Raw genomic sequence first — 26517 nt, 5'->3', positions numbered from 1 at the left:
TGACTTTTTAGCTGCCGCCAAAAGCGACAAGAAATACAATAGATTCGATGCTGATCGGTTTATAGACACCGATTTTTGCCGCGGTTTAATTGAAGATTATGAATACTGCTATTACGATAAACTGCAAACATAAAATGTAATTATTAAACATATAGCAGATTTTTGTACGTTGGTTTTTTATTTAAAATGTCTGTTTCTATTTAACGAAATTTAATATTTTTCTAATTTAACCAGTAGGCAAAATCACTGGAAATAAACATTTGCTGCTGTTCATAAACTTTATTATGTTCTGGAGCTCTTCCCTCACATTGTACTGCAGCACAGTGCTGGTACATGCTTTAATTAATTTTTCCTTAACAGCAGTTACGCAGTTTCACAATGACGCTAATCAAAGGTTTTCGTGGGCGCTGGTGGCAGCAAGTGCATTTAAAGTGTTTGATGACCACAACCGGATGTTGATCATTGGAGGCTACTACACCGTAATATAAAAATCAGTGGGACATTTAAAGCTCCTTACCCTTTGGGCAATCCTTGAAAGGAAGTGAAAAATACTTTTTAAATCAGAAACTTACGATGGCTAACTTGAAAATGCAGAGATGGATGGCAAGGAAAGAGAATTGTCATTGATGCAGCTAGACCCAAAATTGCCAGGTACTTCCTTGAAGCCCTCACATTTAATCACCACTGACGGCGGTAAAGTCCCCAACAAGAACGAGTTGAACACGGAGGAAATTTGATGTTTGTAAGTGGTCGTAAATGACATATTTACAACATACAGGTGAATCATTTTGTGTCCGAGGCGCATCAACAAAAGGTAACAGCCAAGATGGGGCGCCAGGACATTGAATCGAACTCAAATGCAGGGCCTGCTTTGTTGTCAGGTTAACACGTTCATTTTTGCTCCAACACCCACTTCAGTTTATCAGACGCATTGAAATTTTGCCATGTCCTGTTGAGAACCGCTTTTATAACTGCTTCTGTTTTCGTCTCCTTCTTCCTTCTTTACAGCCTCTGGCTTTCAAAGCAGCGACACAGGCTGTCACGCTGTTGTCTTTCCATTTCAAACGTCTCCGAGGTCGTCAAAGAGGTGCTGAACTCAATGAGGTGAAAATGTGCTTGGGGTGCACGGCAAGAAAAGATCACTCTGGGTAACAAGTACATCAGGTATAAGCAAAACAAGTAGAACTTCAGGATCCATGGAATGCTGAAAAGTACACAAAAACTGGATATGAAAAAGTGGAAAGGCATCGAAAATACCCAATCCTGTAGGATTGGGTTCCTTCATGTCAGACGCTCATGGGAAACACTGCAGTACTCAACCGATGAGCCAAGTGCTGCAGAAAACCTCCACAACTACAAATACCAAGTCCCATCCTATTGGAGCAGAGAAGTTCAAAACCTCCCGCCGTGGAGGAAGTGACAGAAGCCTCAAAAGCAGAAATACACCTGGAATCAACATCTTCTCAGAGCTAAGAGATCATAAAAGGAGGTAAGGTATTGGCAAAAGTGATATGACTGCAATGTCAAAAATCTGGGAGACAAGGAGTGAGAAGTTGTTGTGCTCATGACCATACTAACGGCTGCATTTGCAAATACACATCCGCCAAGTCCAGGGTAGGTTTTTAACAAACGTTCTAACTTCCGCAATATAGAAATGAAATTCACATGACCACAAGCTTAATTTAAAAAACACGCATCAGCTTTAATTGGGTCACTTATCATACATTTGACACAACAGAAATTTGTGGGGCTGATAAATACGTTCTTGCAGATTCATTGCAGATTCACAAGTCAGCATATATTTAAATTAGCAGAATGCAAGGGTATTAAAAAAGGTCCAGCGAACCTGTAGACATATGTGGATTTTTTTTTGTTTAGGTTATCTGTCACAAGTAAAAGAAGAAAGAGATCTGACATGTTTTCTCTGTATGGTTGACGATGGAAATTACGGTAGGGAACATTGAGAGTGAACTAATTTAATACCTATAAATGAGACAAAACAAAGAAACAATTGTACCACTATCTTACTTATTCGAAGCCCCATTTTTCTATTCGTACACAAGACGGATATATTACTTCGTAAGATTCCTGAAGCGAGGGTCAGAAAATTTGAGAATTTTATAACATGTTAATTTTTTTTTAAGTAACATTTTGATTGTAAGGCTATAGTTTGCGTAGGCTGGACCCGTTAACTGGCTGGTTTTAATATAATGACCTACTTCTCATCTATACGATTCCGCGACTATTGTTATTTTAAGTTTCTTGACGTGTTATGGACTTTCAAATGTAGGAATCTACTAAAGTTTATTTAAAGAAAGAAATCTGTTATTTCCAAGATATTTTGGGAAAAAAAAGAAAGTCCAAATATACGTACATCTTATTTTGCAGATTTTTGTAATGGGCGTATCGATACTTCTAACAAATTACGCTATACCCGTACATTTTCGGTGAAAGACGCCTGGTACTTCAAGATGGATGCAATCAAGTAGTAAAATACACAATGCTTGTGATACCAGTTATAAGTAATTTGAAGCATTATTAGGTAACTAAAATAAATTATTTGTATTACGACAGCCAGCGTGCAGAAATTAATAACCTCGAAAGCTGCAAATTACGTGACACGGCTGAGGAAGAAATCATGCGAGCCACATATATTTCAGGTTGTGAGAAATCTTACCCTTTTTAACAGTATGCTTATAATATTAATACTTGAATCCCGATGACCGAAATCCGTTTTGTATCAGATGTGTTACTGCACTTGCGTTATAGGTGCCGTAGAAGTCACCAACATAGATTGCAAAATGAACTATTACAAATATTCATTGTACGGGTTTTCATCCAAGTATTTTGCATAGACTTTCGATTGTATTTTGAAACAAGGCAAACATAATACAGCCAAAAGTTTTTCGTCTCTGGGGAATCACACAAGTTTCCTGTGACTAGAAGACTGCGATACTGCGTCAGAGTGTGAGCACGCGGTAAGTATATTTAATATTTGACTTTGAGAAAACGTTACATTACTTGTCTTACGTCGAACCTAAAATGTATTGTACCAGTCCAGATGTCTCAAACTTTCTTGACTGGAAACTAGACCCTAAAATTCATTTCACTAAAATATCTTGTCCTTCAGTGATGCTCATCCGCACTGTAATTTTACCAAGGCTTGAAACCGTAGAACATCATGCAGTTATGATCGTAAGCTTGTCCGTAGAGTATGGGTAGTTGTAAGATCAGCATGTCGTGACACACGTCTAGGGTGCTTGTCACATGTTATGATCCGCATAAATGCTCGTCGGAAGTCTAAATTAAAACACGTGTATATGCACGGGTTAACTGCTGAAGAAATATAGCCAAGCCAAGTAAACACAATGAAAAGTTCATTGGGTGGGTGACACGACGAGCAAACACCACTCATGAGGTGAACGACGAAGAAAGGTAGCCATAGAACAATAAAACACACAAACACAACCACAAGTGTTTTGGCTGCACGACGTTCTCTCTTGCTTGTCATCCACCGTTGTCTTGTTTTAATTGCTTCTGTTTGGGTACTTCCGTAACCAACACTGGACTTTTTCACTCCAGCACAGAATGTTATTCGAAGTGATCTTTTTCTGATTGCATCAACACTTTTACTACCATTTGCCGTAGGGTTGTCATGTGCCGGGGAGTCTCCACAGCTGACAGTTGTTGAGTTGCTGTTAACCTGCTGAATGGGGGTTCGAGGAGAAGGTTCTCCAAATTCCACAGCTTTTTTTCTTCCGCGAAGCTTCCTGACGGCTCTCCAGTCCACCACGATCATAACCGCCAGCGGCACATAGAATGAACACATGGAAGAGTAGACGATGAACGTGGAATTAAAATACCCGCAATCACGCCCTTCATTTTGTAATGTACTATCAGGGTCCAAAAATCCTTGAACGAAGAGAGGAATAGATATAGCCAGTGATACCATCCACACAGGTACAATAGTTCCAAGAATCCGTGGACGAGAGTTCACTCTTTCTCGTGAGAAGTGAAGTGGGAAGGTTACGGCTAGATAGCGGTTGACAGCAATAGCACAAAGATGAATAATAGAGGCAGTACACAGCATTACATCTAAAGCTAGATAGATTACACACAATGGAAGTCCAAATCCCCAGTGGCCACGCACCTGTGAATAAAACAGAGATAAAGAAAGGACACGTTGACATGTTTACCTTTACCATTGAATCAGAATTGAAATTTATTTCATGAGAACTGGTTGAATACATAATGAATGTATTCTTATATCAATAATTATTGTTTTTGTTTCTGAAACTTTACTACTTCATCACATACCGATAGTTCAGTGGCGTATTTGCGTGGGTATATAATACATGCAAAATGTCACTGTTCAATATGTGCCGTTATATCTGCTAAATGAGATATCACTTTGAGAATTTCAGAATCGACAACAGGTTGAAATGAACGTTATTATCCTTTCTTTTCAACATATTAACAGCACTTCAAAATTTGGCAGTGAATGAAATAATCTGTCAATAGTTATGTTTCCAAAATAGCCACGAACAAGAAAAGAAGAGAAAGACCAGTCGGAATACAAGTACTTCAGAAATAGCATTGTGTTCGAATTCGGCCTTTACAAACGAATTTGAAGACATCAAAGTTCTCATACAAATGGTCTAATTTAAATTGCCCAAAAAATTGAACTGCAAATTTTCTGTGCATTTTTGGAAACGTATACAAAGTTTGACTGTTTAGAAACTAAAAGGAAGTACACGAGAATATAATGGCTGTCGTCAGTCACCATCGCGTTGAACCTTTGAGGTTGGTTCGTTGGCTTTGGTTATTATATTTGTTTGGAAAATGTCTATATCAGATAATAGTCTAAGAGGGAAAATGGAAAAGGATACCAATATTCCCGAAGAAAAACAGGATTGTTTATAAAATTCTTTTCAGGGTCCACCTCAGTTCCCGGTACATACAGCCATAAAGTTTCACTTTACAAGGGTTAAAATTTGAAGAAAAATCAAATACATGTATGATAAATGGAAAAACATGCTATATCAACAAAGAAATTTGAAACAAAGAATTTTGTTGTGGCAGGGGTACAGGAAAGCCTGGATGCCCTTTGTTTTCTTTGCTTGTGGATATTGATTTAAACACAACGCCAAAAGAGCACTCGAAATGACATAAATCTCAAAATGAAAAGTCTTGTGATTCATTTTTTTTTTAGCAAATTGTTATTTCTTTAAATAAAAGCGTTCATTTGAAACACGGAGAGTTGCACTTTTATCCATTCAATCAAACTGTATCATTGTGGAAATCAATATTTGGGGCGTTAATATCATGAAACACGTAAAATGCTTAGGACTCTGGTGGAATCCAACACTCACATTTCTGTGGACAGAAACATTGAAAAATTCTTGAATCGAACACATCAGAACTATAACAAATTGAAGTAAGTATGGGAAATATAGTAAGAAGGGAAATTTTTCTCCAAAGGTGCCCAGTTTCTTTGTAGCCTACAAGTGATATACTTGGTTTCTAGTACATTTTGACATTTTCTGAAGAAAGGTCAAATGAATAATGCATAATAAAATATATCAATGTGCACTAGTTACAAAATAGATTCCCCTGATGTATAGCCAAGAAGGAATTATTGAATAGTTTCAACATTTTTCAAGTTTTTACAAGTGTGGCTTGTTCAGAAACTCTCAGAATTATAAAAAAAATAAATAAAATAGAATTATATTCACGCAAAAAGGAAGCGATGGTGGTGTGAGAAGGGTAAATTTAACTTTTTGTATCAATGAAAAATGCTATGGGAAGAGTTTTTCAGGGTGAAAATGCCCGTTAAGGTTGATCCTTTTGTAAATGGAAAATGTCATGCATTGTTTAGAAATTTTGCAATACAGATCGACCCAACCGATGAAGGTCTGCAATATCATGTTAGGAAATAAAGGTAGTGGGATGGATAATTTTTGGATAACAGACAGGAAGAAGGTGGGCATGTGCTGCTTGCGGACGGTTAGCGTGTAACTGTTATCTGTCGTCTTGATTCAATCCTTTAGGCAAATTTTCACCGAACAGCTATACAAAATGTTATTTATCTAACCTTTTTTAACTCAGTGTTTTGGTTGGTCTTATACAGTTATGCGATTCACGTGGAAAAAGTATTAGGAATCCTGTCGCAGGATTTTTACCGTGGAATGATCCCTGCCTTTTTTCGTGACCTTCATCATCATGTTGGTAGAGTCTATGAAACTTAATTTGGTTTGTTCAAGGCCTTGTTGCTGCCGTGCTTTTCTTAACTTAATCTTTGAAACCGGGCACAATATTCTAAGTATAATTAACTTTCAGATGTAGTTGTTGATATAAAACTCGCTTGACTGCCCAGCGGAAGCAACGGCAAAGCATCTTAGAACGTGAAAAGCTGGAAGTCCATTTAACGTGATCAATAACTATCCCAGATTTTGGCATCTTATGCCTCTTTTTGGTAAAGTTTCATATGTGCGAGTCCTTATTTTCAACTGAGAGTTTGTTGAATGAATTTTTATAAGTTACGCTGTGTCAAGAGATGGCGATGCCTGTCAGATACAAGTAAGGATTTTGCAAAATTTGCTCTCTGTGCTGACGTAATAAATCAATTAAAAAACTGTAGTTCACAGTGGCAGGTTCGGTTATCTTATTAATTCCGAATGAATGAGACTGAGCAAAAATAATAAAAGGAACATGAGTAGTAAAAAAGCAAACGCTCAAAAATGTTTTAAACTTACCTTAAAGTTTGCTTTAAGCGATCACCATTTTCATACTCACGAGTGTGCCAGAATTTTCACAAATTGCTATCGTATTTCTATACATATTTAGGTGTTCCAAATTTATCTAGAAAAGGTCAAGTGTTACCATCACACCAGTTTTCTAAAACTATATGAGACTTGTTGGTTAATCAGCAGCTTAAGCGAAGGGTATCTCTGTTCAAACTGAGCTTTGAAGCTCAAATTGTTATCCCTCTTTTAAGGTAAACCACCTTGATAACAAGTTGGAATTAAATGTGTGAAAAAAAATAACAAATACAAGAACGAAATACCATCATTATGGAAAACTTTGAGCAACCCCTTCCATACACGCGTATTCTGACAGCGAATTTGATAAGACCTGGAAGATAACAGGCCACACATTCTGTTGATAAACGTTTCCATTTATTGGGACTCAAAATCAACCTTAGAAGCCATTCACAGGGAAAGGGATATATTTCCCGTAGCATTTTTCAGCAATTATTGATTTGTATCCCCTTCTTACTATGCTGCTGACGGTGTGGCGGCGGACAAAACATTTAATATTCCATGTGGAACACAGTCAAACTGCATTTGTCAAGGAAGTAAGGGCTTTGATTCAACCAGAAAAATTTACACTGAAGAAGTGCAGGCGAGACTCCCCGGAGGATCACCCCGTATTCCATGCAGCACCACGGCAGTAGCTCCGTTCCACTTAGAACCTTGCCAAGATACGCCTGTCGAGACAGCCGGGGAGAGGCTATACTTTCAGTGACCCGCCAGTTTTCCTAAATAAGACAAAGGGGAGCCACCAGAGCTGCTCCACAAAAGTCAACGGTGGAGGGGCCGTCAGCCATGCCTCGCCAACACGTCAAGGGCGCACAACTACCAGTTACTGAAGTAATTGGGGGCGGTACCACACCTGTACTTGTGGAAGCGGACCCGGTAATCGTGCAACAAGTTTCCTCAGAAGCTAGGCTTCCAGAGACAAAGGCTCGGAGACAAGTGATGATTCCAGATAAGTTTGACGGGGCCATGGTCCAACTACCTAATCTATTTCGAGAGAGTTGCGGCGATCAACAATTGGAGTGAGGCGGAGAAAGCGATGCCCCTGGCACTCAGGTTGAGGATAATAACACGAGTAGTGCGCCGTTCGTGGGTGAGAATGGCCCGAGGGAAAAGCCTGAGGGCACTCTCACCCCGAACAGCGTGCTGGGTGCTGCACCCTTTGAAAACTCGCCTTGACTGTTTATGTGAATGTCGTGTTTTTGTGTAAGTGGAAAAAAACGCCGTTACCGAATGTGTGCAAATACAATCTTCAAGTGATATCTAGCGATATGCTGGGACAGTTACGTAAGCTACATTGTTGTTTTTGTTCTATGGTGTTTTTACGCTCCAGCTACAATCTGAGTACATAAAATAGGTTGATTCAAATGGCACCTATGCCAATTTTGTTCTGAACACCAAGGTGAAAACATGGCTAGTTCTTAAAGTGATTGTAATATTTTCCTTAACGGCAAAGCACATTTCGCTCGGACACTGCAGATTCCGCCAGCGTGTCAGATACATGCATTAAATACAGAAAAGACATCCTTTCCCACTTCAAAATAAAACATAAAAAAAAAGTGTCATTTCTGATGACGAGCTATTGGCAGCAATCATGGTCGCTTAAGCAGATGAAAAACCGGGATGTGCTACCCTTACAGACGTTGCAAGGAACTAAAAACAATATAAGGACCCAAAGGAGACTCGGAAATGGTGGACATTGGCAGAAGAAAGTACATGTAGCTGTTTGTTTATTTATTTATTGTGATGATTTCAATAAAAGTTTTTCTCAAGATTCCTAATTCTCGGCAAGCTTTTTAAGAGCTTTTTTGTGTCTAAAAAGGCTAAATATAAGGGTTAAGAAAGGGAGAATCTGCTGTATAGCGCGTAACGTCTTTAAATGTTAATTAATATTTTCCATTTACAGATTTGCTGAGAGTACGGAACGGAAAAGCCAGTGGGCTGTTGATTCGTTTCGCGATTGGCAGATGTTTCGCAACATGAAAGATGTCTGTGATGCATCACCGAACATCACGATGAGCTTAATTACTCGATTCATATGTGATGTGTAATATTGTATAAAAGGCACTCCATACACGTGTACTTGATGATATAGGTCACGGATTGACCTTCTCCCAGTTGCTGAATACACGTAACAGTCATTCGAGAACAGCGTTAATGCCTCCGCTCATTTTCAGAAGATTGGTGAAGACTACCGGGGGGGGCGCTTCATGAGATGGTGATCTGCGTTCAGCTTCATTATGAGTTGAAAGGCAAAAGCTATAAGTTCTTGTCGGCTCCAGATTTCCTACAGCTGATGACTCTTGATGGATTGAGCTAAGGCAGGTTTGGGAATACGTCGCAAACAAGCGGAGGAGATTACGGTCGAGGAGGAAGAGTCACTGTGGCAGAAGAGTGTTCTCGGCAGTTGCAATCCCACCCAGCTTCTCAACACACTGGTGTATTTGATTGATTGAATTTCGCCCTACGTGGTAGACAGGAACACAGAAATCTGCGATGGAAATCGTCGCAACTTCAAATGGTGACAAGTTCCTGAGGTACATAGAGGATGCTTCTAAAACCAGCCAAGGCGGCTTAAAACATCGTCACCTTCAGTCAAAGGTCGTGGATGCGTACGAGAACAAAGAAGACAGAGAGCAATGTATTGTTACACTGTTACTAGCGTCACTGTCCCCCTGTCGACCAGACGTTTTTTACTTGCAACCGCTAAAGCTCAGCCGAGAGGACAGGTTTGTTACGCTACTCAGCCACTTGGCCGTCACAAACTAGCCTAGGTTGTTGCCGAGGTGGTGTAAACAAGAAGGAATCGTCGGTTACCGTACGAATCACTCCCTTTCGGCCAGTGCTTCTGTACAAGGAGAATATTGGGGAACAACTCTGAGGTAACTGGACATAGATCAAATAAAGTCAACTCAGTTGAACAAGGCCGTGGTTCTTGTGGCAGCCAAGAAGCCAACAACTGCCACAAATGCTACCACGTCATTTGGGAGTGCGAAGTGACATCATCAGCCATAGTGGGAAAAATTCGGGGAAACTGTCGACGGATAAAGTAGCCAGGAAGGCGGTTCGTTACTTTGGAGACACCGGAGCAGCAGTGAGGTTGAAGTCGGAGCGGGTGTTCAATGCCTTGCCCCAGGTGGAGAAACCAAGCTAATTTCTTTGAGAATGCCAGATGGCAGCTCCATGGCAGCAAAAGGTTTGGCCAACTTGCAGGCCGGGGAGCAGCTCATAAATCATGCCAACATCGAACCGGAGGTGATTCTGGGCACCTATCTCCCATATAAATACCACTGCGAGTTGGGCGACAACGGCGGTCATTATCAACGGGAAGACAGTTCCACTAGAAGGGGGCAAGTGACAATAACATAGTGGTGCCAGCCTGACACGAGGCTATCATTCCGGGGGTCATCAGCCAACGCGGCGATGGTGAGGGTGGTTTATCCCAGCTTGGATGCAACAGAGAGTTGTCAAATTACGGTTGCCACCATTTCGGTTGACACAAAAATTGAACTGTACCGGTGAGGGTCTTCAATCTAAAAGCTGACCACGTGACGGTCTATATGGGGACACAGCTAGTGTTGTTCTCACCGACAGATGACTTTGACGTGGTCGAGCCAAGAGCTGCCCAGCGTTACCCTTCAGCCAATCTGGGAAGAGGAAAAGAGCCCAAGAGGAAGTGCAGGACCTCTTTGGTCGAGGTGCTGCGGGCTGCTGGAGTCGACGCTCCAAGGCTGGCAGAGCTTCTCTCTAAGTTTTTGGAGGCGTTCAGTGGTCCAAACGGCAGGCTTGGGTGGACAAAGTTGGTCCCGCATAAAATCAATACGGCCTCCACCGAGGAGGCTACTGCTCTATAAACGGCGGGAGGCATAGGAACAGGTAGACCAAATGGTGCACCAGGGTGTAATTGAGCCCTCTAGTATCCCGTGGTCCTCACCTGTGGTTGCTCGCCAGGAAGGACGGCTCTGTTCGCTTTTTTGCATGGACTACCGGACTACCGGTTTTGGGAGCACTACCAGAGACTGGCCACCCAAGAAGTGTGACATTTTCATGAGCGGAAGTGTCCTATCTGGATGATGTGGTGTCGGCCGAGGGGGTAAGAACAGACAAAGAGAAAGTTCCTGTCATCAGAATCTGGCCGCAACCAGCGAACCTGACGGGAGGTCCGGAGTTTCCTGGGTCTTGCGTCTTACTATCCCCTCTTTATCACAGACTTTGCCGCAATCGATCGTCCTCTTCACACCCACGCAAACAAAGAGTCAGGAAGGCTTTCACTTAGTCGGCTGACTGTCATGTCAGACGGCGTTCGAGCACTGCAAAGACACACTGGTTACGGTACCGGTGTTGCGCTACTGTAGTATGCGCGAAGTTGTGCTGCTGGGTGCTCAGCTTGACATGCACGTAGTGAACATGTCAGATTTGACAACCGGGTCTGGTCCCACTTGCGACGAATAAAAGCACCAGAGTAATACTCCAGAGAAGCAGGCGTCCAGTAGCTTCAGATGTGCTGATTTATTGTAAAACAGTTTTGATTAGAATCACATTGATAATCGTTCCCGCAGTCGCATGGGAGGAAGCAAGCAATCTGCACCAGCCGCGGTGTGTCTTAGGGTTCACAAGAGAGGCCATTACGAAGACCCCTCACATTCTTCCCCTTCCAAACCCAACTACTTTTTCTTTTCGACTCGTTTCTACCAGCCAAAAATTTAAGTCGTTGCAGACATATCCCTCCTCTGCATGGATACAGCTCTATTTTTAGATTAATTTCCATATGCAGCTGGCTACCTTTTGGCAATTGACTTTAGCAGTAAGTACACGATCGCCCTCCACTGGTCCAGTTAGTGAATTATTAAACGAAATCATAATTTATTTATGTTAATCGTTTCCCCACATTAAAATGGTGGGGAACACCGCTATTATTCTGTAAACAGACGCTAGCCACTGCACCATAGGAGCAGTGTTGTCACCAGAAGGTGGGGTTCCCCATATTCAACGTTTGGAAATTAACGACTTCGACAGTGCGTGGCGGGTACTTGTCCGGAACCTCGTGAACCATACGCAAATGTCCTCAGCAACTTGCCAATCCTATTGACAAGAATATAATATAAAATCAGTGCTTTGGAATATGTGATTACCGAGCTTTCGGTAACTGAGTACCTTCTTCAGGGCAAGCAGATTCAGTTCTGAATGAACGCGGAAAAATCATCTGGCCGCATCATGTCAGAGTGTATGAAAATGTTTGATAAGAACATTGCGTACCGGGACGTTTCGACAGTGGTATGTAAGTCCGAGGGGGACGCGATTATGTTGCTTGGCCTGGTGGGTTTCAGGGTTTCGAGTCAACTCGGACCAAAACCAACTCGGACCCAAAACTAACTCGGACCTACGACCAACTCGGACCCACCCTGAGTTAACTTGGACCCAACCCCAGGAGCGCGATTAACTTGTTGAAAATTAATTTTGTCCACTTTTACATTTTAGCATTTGGTAAATGACACTTTTGCACTGCATGCTGCCGAAATATAACGTCATCTTGAATAAACGTAATGCAGGGAAACATTGGCACAGGCTTCCCAGAATTTCTCAGTTTTCGAGTTTGAACAGGCATGGTGGTTGGAAAACCGGTGTCAGATCCACTTGCCCCCTGACCGACTCGCCCCTAGGAACGTCAAGCAAATATGGCCAGCCCAATGTATTAAAAAATACCAATGTTCTAACCAACGACGCGACACGAACGATTCACGGACGTGATGGATATTTGGACATCACCACTAATCACTTACAAGTAGGCGAATCTTGTTGTAGGGACCTGATATCCAGTTCTGTTGTTATGTACCCAGTTCAGACAAGCGCTGAAAGAGTCGACCCAAAATGTTTAAATTTATTTTCTTCATATTTTTGGGAGTGATTTCAACTCGTAATATTCGTATTTTGCTTCCTTTTTTTGGCATTTAATATCTTTGAGAGTGTTTTTAATTTTTTTACTAGTAACTTAATGTATACTCTTCGGGTAGCTTTTTTAATTAAACGATGTGATGTAGTTGAGAAGACATTCCAAACTTGTCAATTTCCATTTGGTGTTTCCCTATCTAGTTATACCTGACTAGAATAATTATAATTTACTCCTTCGTCATAAATCATGTCTCCTTAACACTTCCCTAGGTTTGCGTCGCCGGACATTATGCCATTATGTACCTTTTTTTATCCGAAATAGTCCGCAAAGTTAATTAATATGGTAGAGTGTGGGTGTTGTGGCGCAACAGAAAGGGAATATCCACCAAGCTTTGAACAGTTTAACTGTCATAATTCTCAACTTTCAGTGTCCGCTGCAAACCCCAGAACCTATTTTTAAGGGCAGCAATCACCGATTCCATCTCTGACTGATTGTGTTTTTTATTAAATGGTGAATGGGCAGGCCATACGTGCTTGGATAACTTAGGGCGCGAGTTGGCCGGGGGCGAGTCGGTCAGGGGAAAAGTAGGTCAGGGGTCAAAATCAAGGGGCTGAAATAAATGTTGAAAAATCAATAAAAAATAAGATGACGACATCATCATGCCATCATCCACTCGGAATAATTTTTGTATTAGGTTTTTGTTGGCTATCAATGTGATAACGATCAAACATTGCAAAATCACTAAAATTGTGGTTTAAAAACATGTACAAAGTCAAAGGGCTAAAAACACCAATGCAGAAAAACTGCTCCTTCAAAGTCATGTCACCTGATTAGAGTTTAAACTGAAAACATTTCATGAAATATTACTTGATATTTATTTAGACTCTTGGGTATATTTTAAATAAAAAAGCTGAGCGTAACATATATCAATTCTCTTTCGTTCTCTTAGTGATCTTGAGTCTACGTTAACGATACTCACTCATGAGTTTTCAGTAGTAAAACGTGTACAAAACCTAGGGAAAAAACGGCAGCTTTAATCTGATGTCACGTGACCCCTGATGATGTCATTTTGACATTTTTTTTCCTCGGAGCCTCTCTCCATGATGGACTTCGAGTGTACATAAGTGAAATACGTCAGATCGACCAGGGTGCCGCAGACTGGCTGTGTGTAAAACGTGTTTAAAACTTAAAGGGAAAACTAAATATCCAAAAATTAATAATAAAATAGGTGACAAAGTCATCATGACGCAATAAATTTGAAATTTTTTTATCAGGTTCCTTGTAGGCTGTAATTTCGATAACAATCAAACATCGGGAAGTTACCAAAATCGGGGCTTGAAAACGGGTACAAAGTGAATGGGCTGAAATAAATACTGAAAAGTAATAATAAATCAGATGGTGATGTTCTTATGACGTCGTCCATTTAGAATAATTGTTGTATGAGGGTTTGTTGGGCTATCACCATGATAACAATCAAACATCGCGAAGTTACTATGACGGTGGCTTCAAAACATGTACAAAATCAATTGGCTGAAACACATGCAGAGAAACTGCTCCTTTAAGTTGATGTCTCATGATTTCTGTTTAAACTGACATATTTTTATGAAATATTGTTAGAAATTTTTAACTCTTGGGTATATTTGTAATCGAACAAAATTTAGTCTGATTTCTGATTCGTTTTGGTGGAAATTCTCCGGCGAAGGGGAGGACTACTCACTCATTTAACTGGAAAACAGACTGTCGTAAAAAAGTGTACAAAACCTATGGCAAAATATTAAATATTGAAAGTCCAAAAATATATCTCGTGATGACGTCATCATGATGAACTTCTTCTAGGATCATCCTTGAATTAATGTCTGAGTACCTACCAAGTCTGGAGCCTATCAGAATTAGTAAACTGCCAAAGTCGATTGAAGGGAGAAAACGTGTACAAACCCTATGGCAAAAAAAATTAATATTCCCAAAATCAACTAGAAATAGTGGTTGTTACAGCAACAACCACAGAACTGTTCCAGATTTCACGTTGTTTAATGGGGAAAAATAAAATTAGCTAAAAAATCACAAGGTGGCGTCATTATGACGTCATCAATCTGGAATAATTCTTGTATCAGGGTCTTTCTTGGCTGTAACTGAAAACGATCACCGATGTTGAAGTTACCATAATACTGTCCTGAAAACATGTACAAAGTCAATGGGCTTAAACACACGAAGAAAAACTCTCCTTTAAGTACATGTCACGTGATTTGCGGTCAAACTAAAAAAAGTTTGAAATACTACTTGATATTTTCACTCTTGGGTATATCTATAGCCGAACGAATTTTGAGTTCTCTTTCCTTCCCATAGTAATCTTAAGTCGAAGATGACGAATACTCAGTCATTAGTAGAAAAACATGTACAAAACATATGGAGAAATATGCAGGTTTAATCTCATGTCATGACTCGGGATCATACTAACGTGACAATTTTATTTTGAGGGCCCCACAGAGTGTTGGACTACCATAATCCTAATAAAAAGTCACTCAAATATACATTTGAGTGACTTTGAGTGCACTAGTCTTTAACGCTCGAAAAACATGCACAAAACCAACGCAGAAAAACTTCAACTTTAAAGTCACGTTACGTGATTTGCATTTATATTGAAAAAATATGAAATATTATTTGATATTCGGACTCTTGGGTATATTTGTAATCAAACGAAGACAAAAATATAGATCCTTCTTTCGTTTTCATAGTAATCCTCAGCCGAAGTTCAGGAATACTCTCATTATGACCGATAACATTGCGTAGTAGAAAAACGTGTACAAAACCTACGGAGGAGCCTGCAAATTTAGTCTCATGTCACCTAACCCCTGATGACGCCACCATGACGATTTCATTTTGACAGCCCCACAGAATGATGGAATACCTATGCTCCCAATACAACGTCACTCAGGTGTATGAGTGCATTAGTCTTTGACTTAAAAAGTGTACAAAACCTATGGAGAAAATTTAAATATTCTAAATTCAACAATAAATCACGTGATGACGTCATCATGACAGTTCTTTGCTAAACCCTCTCAAACTGCAGGGCTCAGGATCCCGAAATGACATCCATCGAGTCAGATAGAGAACAGTCTGCAAGTCTGGCTGTTGAAAAACGTTTACAAAACCTTTGGGGAAAAATCTTGAACTAGAAGTTTTGTCCGTCTTAAGGACAGAGCAAAGGGCTTTTTCGCATTTTCTTTTGCCCTCAAGAAAAGGGCAATCCTTCAATTGGGATACTACCATATTTGGATAAGGTTTGAACCCAATCGGACATGTTCTTCACGGTATATAGTGCTTTGAAGATAGCACATTTAATGTCATGTGACTAGCCTCATGATGACGTAATGGCAACGTCACTAATTTGCCAGGATCTCTTCTGGAGTATCTGTGCTTGGTATAACTTTGATCCAGATGAAAGGTCGCTAACCGAAGAAAATATGCCTTCAAATCTGCATACAAAGTCTTCGGGAAAATATAGAGATTCAAAAATTCCAAACTGATTTAAATGACTACGTCACCATTACGTCATTTTTTGGATAGAATATTTGCCTCAGTGTCTGTGCTTGGCATAATTTTAAGACAGATTGAAGATTGCTAAGCAAAGAAAATACACCTTCAAATCTGTGTACAAAGTCTATGGGAAAAACGAAGATTTTAAATTACGTTAAAAAATCATATGATGATGATGATGACGTCACTACATTTGAAAATTATTTGCTATTAGGGTCTGTGCTAGGTGTAAGTTTGATGATGATTGAAGATTGCTAAGAGACTAAAATAGTGCCTCGAACACGTGTACAAAGTCAATGGGCTAAAACCTCACGCAGATAAACTGTACCTTTAAATCACTGTCATGTGATTTGCGTCTAGGTCAAACCTTTTTTCAAAATATTACTTCATATTTAAATACTAGAGTATATTTGTAATCAAATGCAAACCAAAAAGTACGATTTTTCTGTCGTTCTCATAGTAATCCTTGGCTGAAGTTGAGAACCCCAAAGTCATTCAGATCGATAACACCACTTTGTAAAAAAACACCGTGTACAATCCCTCTGGAGAAATACTGCACCTTTAATCTCATGCCACGTGACCCCTGATTATGTCATTATGACGATTTTGTTCTGGGGCCCTCCTTACGTGGTGGAGTACGAGTGTGCCCAAACATGAAATCAGTAAGATTGACCAGAGTCATGAGGTCTGGCTGTTGAAAAAAGCGTACAAAGTCAATGGGCTGAAATAAATATTTAAAAAATGAATAATAAATCAGCTGATGACGTCACCATAACGTCATTGATCTGAGATCCTCTGTGCATAAGGGTTGTTCATTGACGTAAGTTGGATAAAGATCCAAAATTGCTAAGGGACCAAAGTCTTGGGTAGCAAAAACATGCTCTAAACAAAGGAGATTTGGGTCGGAAGAAGAAACTAGAGCTTATCTGTCTGATAACAAAACAGAGGGCTTTTTCTGCAAGATTTGAACCCAATCGGACATGTACTACAGGAAATACAGTGCTTTGAGGTGTGTGCACTTTAAATGTGACTTGTTTCCTGATGACGTCATCATTACATTCAGGTAAAAATTTCACCAAAGCACTTCCTTTTCAAGATATATGTAAGGTTTGAACCCAATTGGATATATACTTAAGGAGATATTGAGTTTTAAATAGTCACCTTTAATGTCACGTGAGACATTCGAGGTCAATATTTGCCTACAGCATTTCCCTTCCAAGATATCACAGGGGTTTTAACCCAATCGGATAATGACTTCAAGAGATAAAGCACTTGGAGAAGTGGATCTTTAATGTCACGTGACATGATCCTCTGATGACGTCATCATCACATGAGGTGGTCTGTTTTGTCTAAAACACTTACCTTTCTAAATTCCTGTTAATTTTCGACAAAGTGAATATACACTTAAGGAGATATAGTACTTTAAATTGTGCACCTTTAATGTCACGTGACTCGTCTGCTGATGGCATTGTCATTACGTGAGGTCAATTTCCGTTTGTAAACATTCCCTTCCTAACTACCTGCTAGGTGTCAAACCAATAAGACATGTAGAATACAATATACAATACAAAACATTATACTCACCGTGGAAAAGGCACAGATTAGATATTTTAAACATTTGTCTCTTTTGGCGTTCTATACAGTGTGATCTGCTCTCGGCAGCACGTGGTCGGCATCCTGCCAAGTCCCGAGTATATGCCCTGCGCACTCTGCGCCGTCTATGTTGCAGGCAGATATTGGGCGTCCAATACACAAACGCAGTACCGAAATGGGATTTTCGAGTTGGCAATTTATATTTTAAGGGTTTTTTTTCTCGGCGGCACTTCATGTGTGTGAAAAAGTACACCAGTTATGCACTTCATGCAGCTGACTCCAATGTTTTAGCTGTCATCTCTCTAACGGTTGATTTTTTACCGAATTTTATAGCATAAAAGAGGTTCTTATTGTAACTTCCGGTGTGATGACGTCATCAGCACCAAACTTCACACACGTGTTGACAGGTAAAAGATGATCATCTAAATAAATTTTCAGGCAATTCAAACAAACTTTGCCACAGACATCTATTCAAAAATTCATTTTAGGAATTTGTAACCTGTCGCTAGAGAGCGCTCGATAATTAGGTGATGTCATCAGTAGATGATTTGAAGAATACAACACCCCGACAGACTAACACCGTTGAAAATAACTTGATACCTATTACCATTTTTAAACAATAGACCACTACTGGTTTCGACCGGAAGGAAGGGCCACGTGATATGACCCACACGAGATGAATTCAAGACCACATTTTACCCTGGCACTTACTGCAAACAGAATGTTGCGGGAGGCCACGGTTGATTTTATATGGATTTTTATAAATTTAACGGATTATCTAATATTTAATAATAAATCACTTAATGACGTCATCGTGACGTGAATATTTCAGTAGTATCTTCGTTTTATAGTCAGTGTATGCTGTAAATTTGACGACGATCAACGATTACTAAAGTACCGAAATAGTGCCTCGAAAACGTGTACAACGTAAATGGGCTGAAAAAATCAATAATAAATCACTTGATGACGTCATCGTGACTATGTCTATGACAACTTTGAATGCTGTGCGACATAGATTAATGGCGAAAGTCCTGCACAGAAATAACGTGTGCAAAGTCTATGGGCTTTGGGACCAAAAAAAAGAAGAACCCCCCTAAAAAAATCCTGAATATTCCAAAGGCTTTTTCGCAAAATTGCGAAAAAGCCGAAAAAAACAAAAAACAAAAAATGCCATTTTTGCAAAATAGCCAACTAGAAGTGTGTGCGTTTGTTCGAGGGAAAAAACACACGGCTTTTTCTTATTTTGAGGTTTTGAAAGAATTGTTTAAGATTAATTTTAAAAAATCCGTGGTTTAAAGAGTGCATCCTTAATGTCACCTGACTTGTCAAAAGATGATGTCATCATCACATCTGGTCAATGTTTAAAGCACTGCCCTTCTAAGTAATCTGCAAGGTTTCATCTCAAACGGACATGTACTTCACGAGATATAGTGCTTTGACGAGTGCAACTTTAATGTCAGGTGACCTGTAACAAGATGACGTCATCATCACATCTGGTCTTTTTTTTCGTCTAAAGCACCCTTTTTTAGATATCTGCAATATTTTATCCCAATGGGACATATGTACTTCACGAGACATAGTGCTTTGAAAAGCGCAATCTTAATGTCACATGACTCCTCATAAGATGACGCCATAATCACATCAGGTCATTTTTTGTCTAAAGCACTTCCCTTCTGAGATATCTGTAAGATTTCAACCCGATCGGACATGTGCGTTAGGAGATATTAGGCCTTAAAAAGGGCACCTTTAATGTCATGTGACTGGTATCCTGATGGCGTCATCAGCACAGGAGGCCTGTATTTGTCTGTAACACTTATCTTTTTCTAGTTGTCTGCAAAATTTCAACCAGATAGGACATGTCCTTCAGGAGATAAAAGGCTTTGAAGTTTACATGTTTCACGCCTAGTCAAAAAAACTGTACAAAACTTACGGGGAAAACTTAAATATTCAAAAATCAATCTAAAATAAGGTGATGAAGTCATCATGACGTCGTTCATTTTCAATAAATCTTGCATCAGGGTTTTTGTTGGCTACCACTTTGTCAATAATCAAACATTGCAAAATTACCAAAATTGTGATTCGAAAACGTGTACAAAGTCAAGGGACCTTCAACTCGTTTGCAGAAATGCTGCTCCCTTAAGTTCGTGTCGCGCGATTTAAGCTTAAACTGAACAATTTTTATGAAATATTACTTCATATTCGCACGCTAAGGCATATTTTCAGTCAAAAAACAGTGCGTAAAGTAGCTAACTTCTCTTTTGTCCTTTCGTCCGAAGAAAAGGGCTACTCGTTCACTTGTGATAAGTAGAGAAACGTGTACAAAACATATAAGGAAAACTAAAGTATTACAAAATCATTATAGAATAAGGCAATGACGTCACCGTAACGTCATAAAATAGAAAATGATTTTGAATAATGATCTTCACCGGCTGTAACTTTGATGACGATCGAGGATCGCGAAGCAACCCAAATTTTGCCTTTAAAGCGTGTACAAAGTCAATGGGCTAAAACAAAAGTGTAGAAATGAATAATAAGTCACTTGATGACGTCATCATGACGTCATGCTTCTAGGACCAACTCTGCATAAGTTTGATGAAGATATGAAGTTGCAAAATAAATAAAGTGGTGCGTAGAAAAAGCGTGCACCAAACAAAGGGGCTTTGAGCAGAAGAAAAAGAATGCACTTTTAATGTCATGTGACTTGTCAACTGATGACGTCATTATCCCGGGAGGTCAATTTTGGTCTATTACACACCACCTTAGAGATATCTAGTTTCAACCTGTATCTAGTTTCAACCTGGCATGGACATGTACTTCAAGGGATATAGAGCTTTAAATGATACATATTTGATGTCATGTGACTTGTTATGTGATGATGTCGCCAACCAATGAGGTCCAGTTTCGTCTGTCACACCCCCTTACAGATATCTACAAAGTTTCAACCCGCTCGGACATGTATTTCAAAAGATGTAGAGATTGAAATGATGCATACTTAATGTATTTCATGAGATATAGCACCTCAATGAATGCAATACATATTCATGTATTAATGTCACGTGAAATGTCACCTGACGATCATGAGATCATCATGAGGTTCGTCAATAACATTTCTCTTTTCTAATTATCTGCAAAATTTCACCCCAATGGAATATGTGCATTTGTTGTTCAGGAGATACGTGTATAGGGCTACTGACAACAGACTTCACAAACCTGTTATTAGACTTTCAGTTTCAGTTTCGTTTGAACGCAAGACCAAAAATCAACATCCCTTCAATATCCGTTTAGAATAAGATGACCTTGATAGGGATCTCAGAGACAAACACAATATTTCGTTTACCTACTTTAAAGAAAAATGGGCAACTAACAATGAATAGTTATTTCAAAACCAAATGTTTAATGCAATTCACTGGGTACTTTCTTGCCTCATCCCTGGCGAAAATATGATCGAACGTAGGGAAATCATCAGTCAGGTAATACAAAATGTGGAATAGCATAAAGTGAGGGCGCACTTCAGTTTTCTCGTAAGGGGTTTGATTGCCGGGAGGATTCTCTGTAATAGGGTGTACGACTTTATAACCGTGACGATGTAAAATCATCTTAACACCAGAAGATATGGGACTGTTAGGGCCATCGGTATACACAAACGAAGAAAAGTCGATTTCAAAGACGGAAGAAAAATAATGCAAACTTTAATTTCACACAATTCTTTCAAAAGTACATCTTATTTTCTCCCGACAGTAACCGGACAAATGTTTACTTTTAACAACTGTATCTGCGAGTGCACAGCAGCACAAACTCAGATTGTGGAATTTAAGCGTATGTTAAGAAATACCATGTATACTCAAAATATTGAACACTGAAAGCGGTCTTGTTAAAGTTATGTTAAAGAATGTTAATATTTAAAAAAGAAAAGAGAAAAACTGCATTAGGGCATTTCACTTTTGTATATTATATAAATACCGGAAAAATTTTTATGCTCTAGATACTTAACAAAACTGGGAGCAGTTTTAAAATACATGTATCAGCAACTTGTGACCGTTGAAACTTTGTATAATGTTCCGAAACCTGTGTTCACATTTACTGCAGAAATCTTGAACGAAATATGCAAGGGAAATGTACAAATACATCTCATGTATCTCATATGTCTTAGTGGCTGCATTTTTTGTAGATGATCATGTTATTTTGATGATGTCCTTCTGTAAAACAGTCTTAGTACGAATTGCCTTTTCATCAACAACACCTACATGTTGAAAGACTTCCTTCGTGTATGTGCTGGTAAACATTCTTCGGTGTCATCTAAGAAAAAGGAAAATATTAATTCATTGTGTGTCAGTTACATGTTGATGCATGGAAAAAAAGGTGTAGGAACTTTCAACACTTTTGATATCACTTGGCTATGAGTAGGAACTCGTTCTTATTCCTCCATGGTTACAGTGGGGGACTGGACACATGGATGTTGATCAATGAGTGATTTGCATTGGTACATGCATGGGTCCCCCTCCTCTCTTTGCTTCATGACCGCATTAATCAGAACTGGCAATCTGTTTGTATGTCAGTAGGTAGGCCTTTTCACCATTACCTGTGAATTTCTTTACTTCGTTGTAGGCCTACAGCAGCTTATCAAGGGTGGCTGTGCATCTGATCTACATGTAACTGCAGAGACGTTAAATTCCTAACATTGAGATCTGTGGCTTTCACTTCAGTAGCAGCATGAAGGATGCCTATATACAAGAAACAAATAAGGAAATTGAAACATTCAGCTTATATCAACAAGTAAATCATAAAAAACCATGAACCAGTAATAACATGGTTTTGTTTTGGGGGAATAACAACAAAGTATGCACTTGGAGTGTTTTGACAAGATGAAGGAAAAATCTGCCTTCATTTTTCGGGGCACACTTTTTCTGAAGTGTATCATACAAAAACTGCCAAGAGTCCTTTCTGTTCTGAAGATTTGCAGAGACTTCAAATGACTTGGGGGCCAATTGAAAACTTTGGGATCTTTTAGAGGCTGATAATGCACTATTCTTCTGAAACCAGTTTGAACAATTTCTGTAGTTGTCTTTCAATAAATGTTAGCTGTTAAATGTACACATGCAAGTAAATATTACTTCCTGTTGGTTGCAGTCTTGCTACGAGTAGTTTCATGAAGCTGTTCTCATCCTTCTCAGGATCAGTCCTGCTTAGAGTGCTCTTCAATTGTACCGAGGACATTGAAAATGTGTGAAGACCACCCTCATGTCTGTGCTGATAAACATGTGTATCATTGCAAAAAGGAAAACATTCATTACAGGTGCAGCAGTTCATGCGTTGATGCATGAGAAAAATTGTATCAGAACTTTAACTCAAATACAGCGTTCATGTGCACATGTATTCATTGGCATAGCAACCTTATTTTCTCACTAAATGGGGGGTTCGTGGGGACCTGAATGTTAAAGTGGAGTATCATGCGCATGGATGTCGATGGGGGAACCATTTATGATGGTGGTACATGGATGTATCCCCCCCACACGCACATACATTGTACACACAAACTTTAATTAATGACTGCATTAATCAGAACTGGCAATCTGTCTGTATGTCAATCCAACAGTAGGTATTTTCACCATCACCTGTTAATTTCCTTGCTTTGTTCTACAGCAGCTTCCTTTATCGTTGGTGCTTGGAACTAACATGGAGACCAGATTTATCTGTAACTTTCACTCCAGCAGTAGTACAAAGGACACCTACATGTACATGTATACACAAGAAGCAAAATAAGGAAATTCAACTATTCCATGTAATCAGCTTACGCTACATTGACATGTAGAAATAACCATAGGTCTACATTCGATTTGGAATTTCACACATTTTTGGATATTTACACATGTACCATAAACCCGTAATATGGTTTGTCCTCGGGAGATAGTTATAAAATACGGTATGCACTATGGTGAAGGACTTTAGTCAGTTCAATTTCTACATTCAGCGCAATTGTAAAACTTGCACATGTACATGTACAGTACGTACATGTATTGCATATATGTGCTCATGGATCCTGATTTGACATGCCTTTGAATAAACTCCATCATTCTAAAACCATTGAATAATATGTACACAGGAGGCAGTTAATGAATATGAGCAAGTTGATCACTGGATTGTGCTTAATATGTAGGACTTACATAATCACTGTAAATCGCCTTATTCATCTTTCATCATTTGGACATAAGCTAAGGTGAGCATACCAAAATGTTAAAAAAGGCCATTTGCAGCGTACAAGTTTCTCGGGATATGTCATGTACAGTGTATGTCAGTGCGAATTCAGAGCTAATTTGAGTGAGCTCTCTCCCCCTAACATCACTGTCAAGACTTAGCACAGAAAGTGCAGACTAAAACTTGCAATTGAGACTGTTTTGTAATACGTATACCTTTACCTTCCAGACCCAGTTCCAGCACTCCATCCATCCAGCTTCTAAACCCAGCTGCCCGCCGCACTACGTGTGACTGTTAGGCTCTGTGCACCCTTATTAGCGAACGATCATTGTGATCATGCCTATTAGGTATCAACTCCTGCAATTTCTTGTGCCGGTGCATGAATTTGGTTTCAGTTCAGATTTTATGGGATTACCTTTGAATCCTCTGATCAAGCAAAATCCATTAAGAACTCAATTGATGAAATTTCAGGTCCGGGAAGTCCCAAGAGGTCCTAAGAAATCACATGGGCCCGTCGAAAATATCGTCCCGATCAAGTCCATGTGTTGACACGAGACCGCACAAAGGTCGATACATGCACCATGGAGGAATAAAACAAGCACGGATGATTTATTTTGAGAATCAAAATTGGTTGAAGCCTGAAATATGAAATCTCAGAGTTCATTCCCCTCGATATATTTTGCATGATTTTTTCACAACCTTCTAGCCAAATTTAGCTAGGTCTTCAAGCAATAGGACAGTGCGACAACGCTCACATCGTGGGGCTATAGACCGATTGCGCAGGTCAGCTGATCGAGCAACTTATGGACATCCGCAAACGCTTGGGCAAAATGGCACTTCTATGTATGTACAAAGTCAATGGGTTTCAAAATGTGTACACAGTCGATGGGAGAAATTAAATCCTCAAAATTACAAAATAAATCCAATTATGATGCCAGACCGATGTCATTCCTATATGGCCACATATGCTGCATGGTCTTTGCTTGGACCAAGTTTCATTTTGTGGAGTGGCCAAAGAGCATGCCATTCTCATTCTGGCAGTTGAAAAACGTGTACAAAACATAAGGGGAAACTTAAATATTCAAAATTCTATTATAAATCAGGTGATTACGTCATGTCGACGCCATGATTCGGCATACATCTTTGGGTGGTAGTGTGACAATGTGCCGGGTTTGAAGTAAATTGGCCCAAAGAAAGGACCAAAAGTGGTGTGTAGAACGACCCCTTGTTATGTCAATTTGTCAACTGATGACGTCATCAACCCATGAGGTCCAGTTTTGTCTATTACACACCCCCTTACAGATATCTGCAAAGTTTCAACCCGCTCAGACATGTATTTCAAGGAGATATAGAAATTTAAATGATGCATATTTGATATCACGTGACCTGTCATCTAATGATGTCATTATCCCATGAGGTCAATTTTTGTCTGTCACACATCCCTTAAAGATAAATGTATCTGGAAAATTTCACCCTCAGCCCGCTGGAAATGTTTACTTTAGGAAATATTGGGCTGTAAAGGATGCACCTTTAATGTCATATGTGACTTTTCAACTAACTACGTCGTCATCACATGGGATCAATTTTCATCTATCACACATCTAGATCTATGAGATACATGTATCTTAAAAGTTTCAACCTGATCAGACATGTATTTCAGGAGATGTAGCACTTCCAGAATGCAATACATGTACATGTACGAATTTTCACCTTATGACCATGAGATCATCACGAGTTCAATGTTCGTCAATCGTAGTATGCGCAGGAGAGTTCGAGATCAACCCCCCTTTTCACCCTTTTCCCTAAACCCTCCATGACCTCATCGACTCTTACCCCCATACCTTATCGACCCTTTTTAAAAACCCTCAAAAACACCAACTCTTTAAAAGCACTTTTCATTTTCGTAAAAAACCCTCCTTTACCTCCTCGGCGGTTTTCACCCTTTTTAAAACCAGGTTTGAAAAAGCAAAAAGAACCGCTCACCCCTAGTTACAGACCAACTCCCCCCGGGACTTCCCGAATTAATTGACTTCCCTACTTCTCGGAAAACCTCGCTCTCCCCTTGAAGCTTTGAGAAAAAATGGAATAAAATTTTAAAACCCCTATATAAATAGATACATGAAAACAGAGATGATAAACCAAAGAACAATGTCAATTGTCACTTTTGCAAAAACACAATCTGAGTCTCTCTACGTGATAGATGCTTGTGATGCCAATCATTGTTTAAATTCTATTCATATCGACCGATGTACCGAATTGAGTAGATTAGCCAAATCTGCTTTCGAGAAAGACTTTTGTAAGTTAATGAATAATTCGGTATTTGGCCAAACGACGGAGAATGTAAGAGACCGCATCACCGGGCACCTGCTTAGAGACCTACAAGACGCCGATTGGTACAAACGCTTGGCTTCTAAACCACACTATAAAACGACTACGCTGTTCAAAGAGTGCAATCTCGGATTTGTCGAAATGTATTGCATAAAAACAAAG

The 26517-nt window shown here is 39.6% G+C and overlaps 1 protein-coding gene and 1 long non-coding RNA gene across 5 annotated transcripts in view; both read right to left on the bottom strand.

Annotated features, from left to right (window-relative positions):
- Positions 1-1836: 1836 nt before the first annotated feature.
- Positions 1837-26517, bottom strand: part of LOC110989484 (D(3) dopamine receptor-like) — a 63730-nt gene continuing 39049 nt past the window's right edge. Inside the window, exon 2 of one of the 2 annotated variants that reach the window (XM_022253888.2) lies at positions 1837-4150. In XM_022253888.2, the coding sequence (XP_022109580.2) occupies positions 3188-4150 (963 nt within the window). In that variant the 3' untranslated portion in view covers positions 1837-3187. The remainder of the gene's footprint in view (positions 4151-26517) is intronic. The other variant, XR_015427461.1, reaches the window with a different exon arrangement.
- On the bottom strand, positions 21509-25796 carry LOC110989485 (uncharacterized). Of its 3 annotated transcripts, none has more exons than XR_015427462.1 (5): positions 24243-25796; positions 23448-23561; positions 22947-23082; positions 22415-22556; positions 21509-22131 (listed from the first exon to the last, which is right to left on the bottom strand). It is a non-coding gene; the product is annotated as an uncharacterized LOC110989485 (long non-coding RNA). The 3 variants fall into 3 exon arrangements; XR_002599632.2 differs by having other exon boundaries at positions 22947-23077; positions 24249-25795; XR_002599631.2 differs by having other exon boundaries at positions 24249-25794.

This window comes from Acanthaster planci, linkage group LG13, assembly GCF_054643075.1.
Source record: "Acanthaster planci isolate LZ-2023a linkage group LG13, COTS_SCS, whole genome shotgun sequence".
NCBI classification, from domain to species: Eukaryota; Metazoa; Echinodermata; class Asteroidea; order Valvatida; family Acanthasteridae; genus Acanthaster; species Acanthaster planci.
The sequence above is the reverse complement of the archived record's forward strand: the minus strand, read 5'-3'. Positions and strand labels throughout refer to the sequence as shown.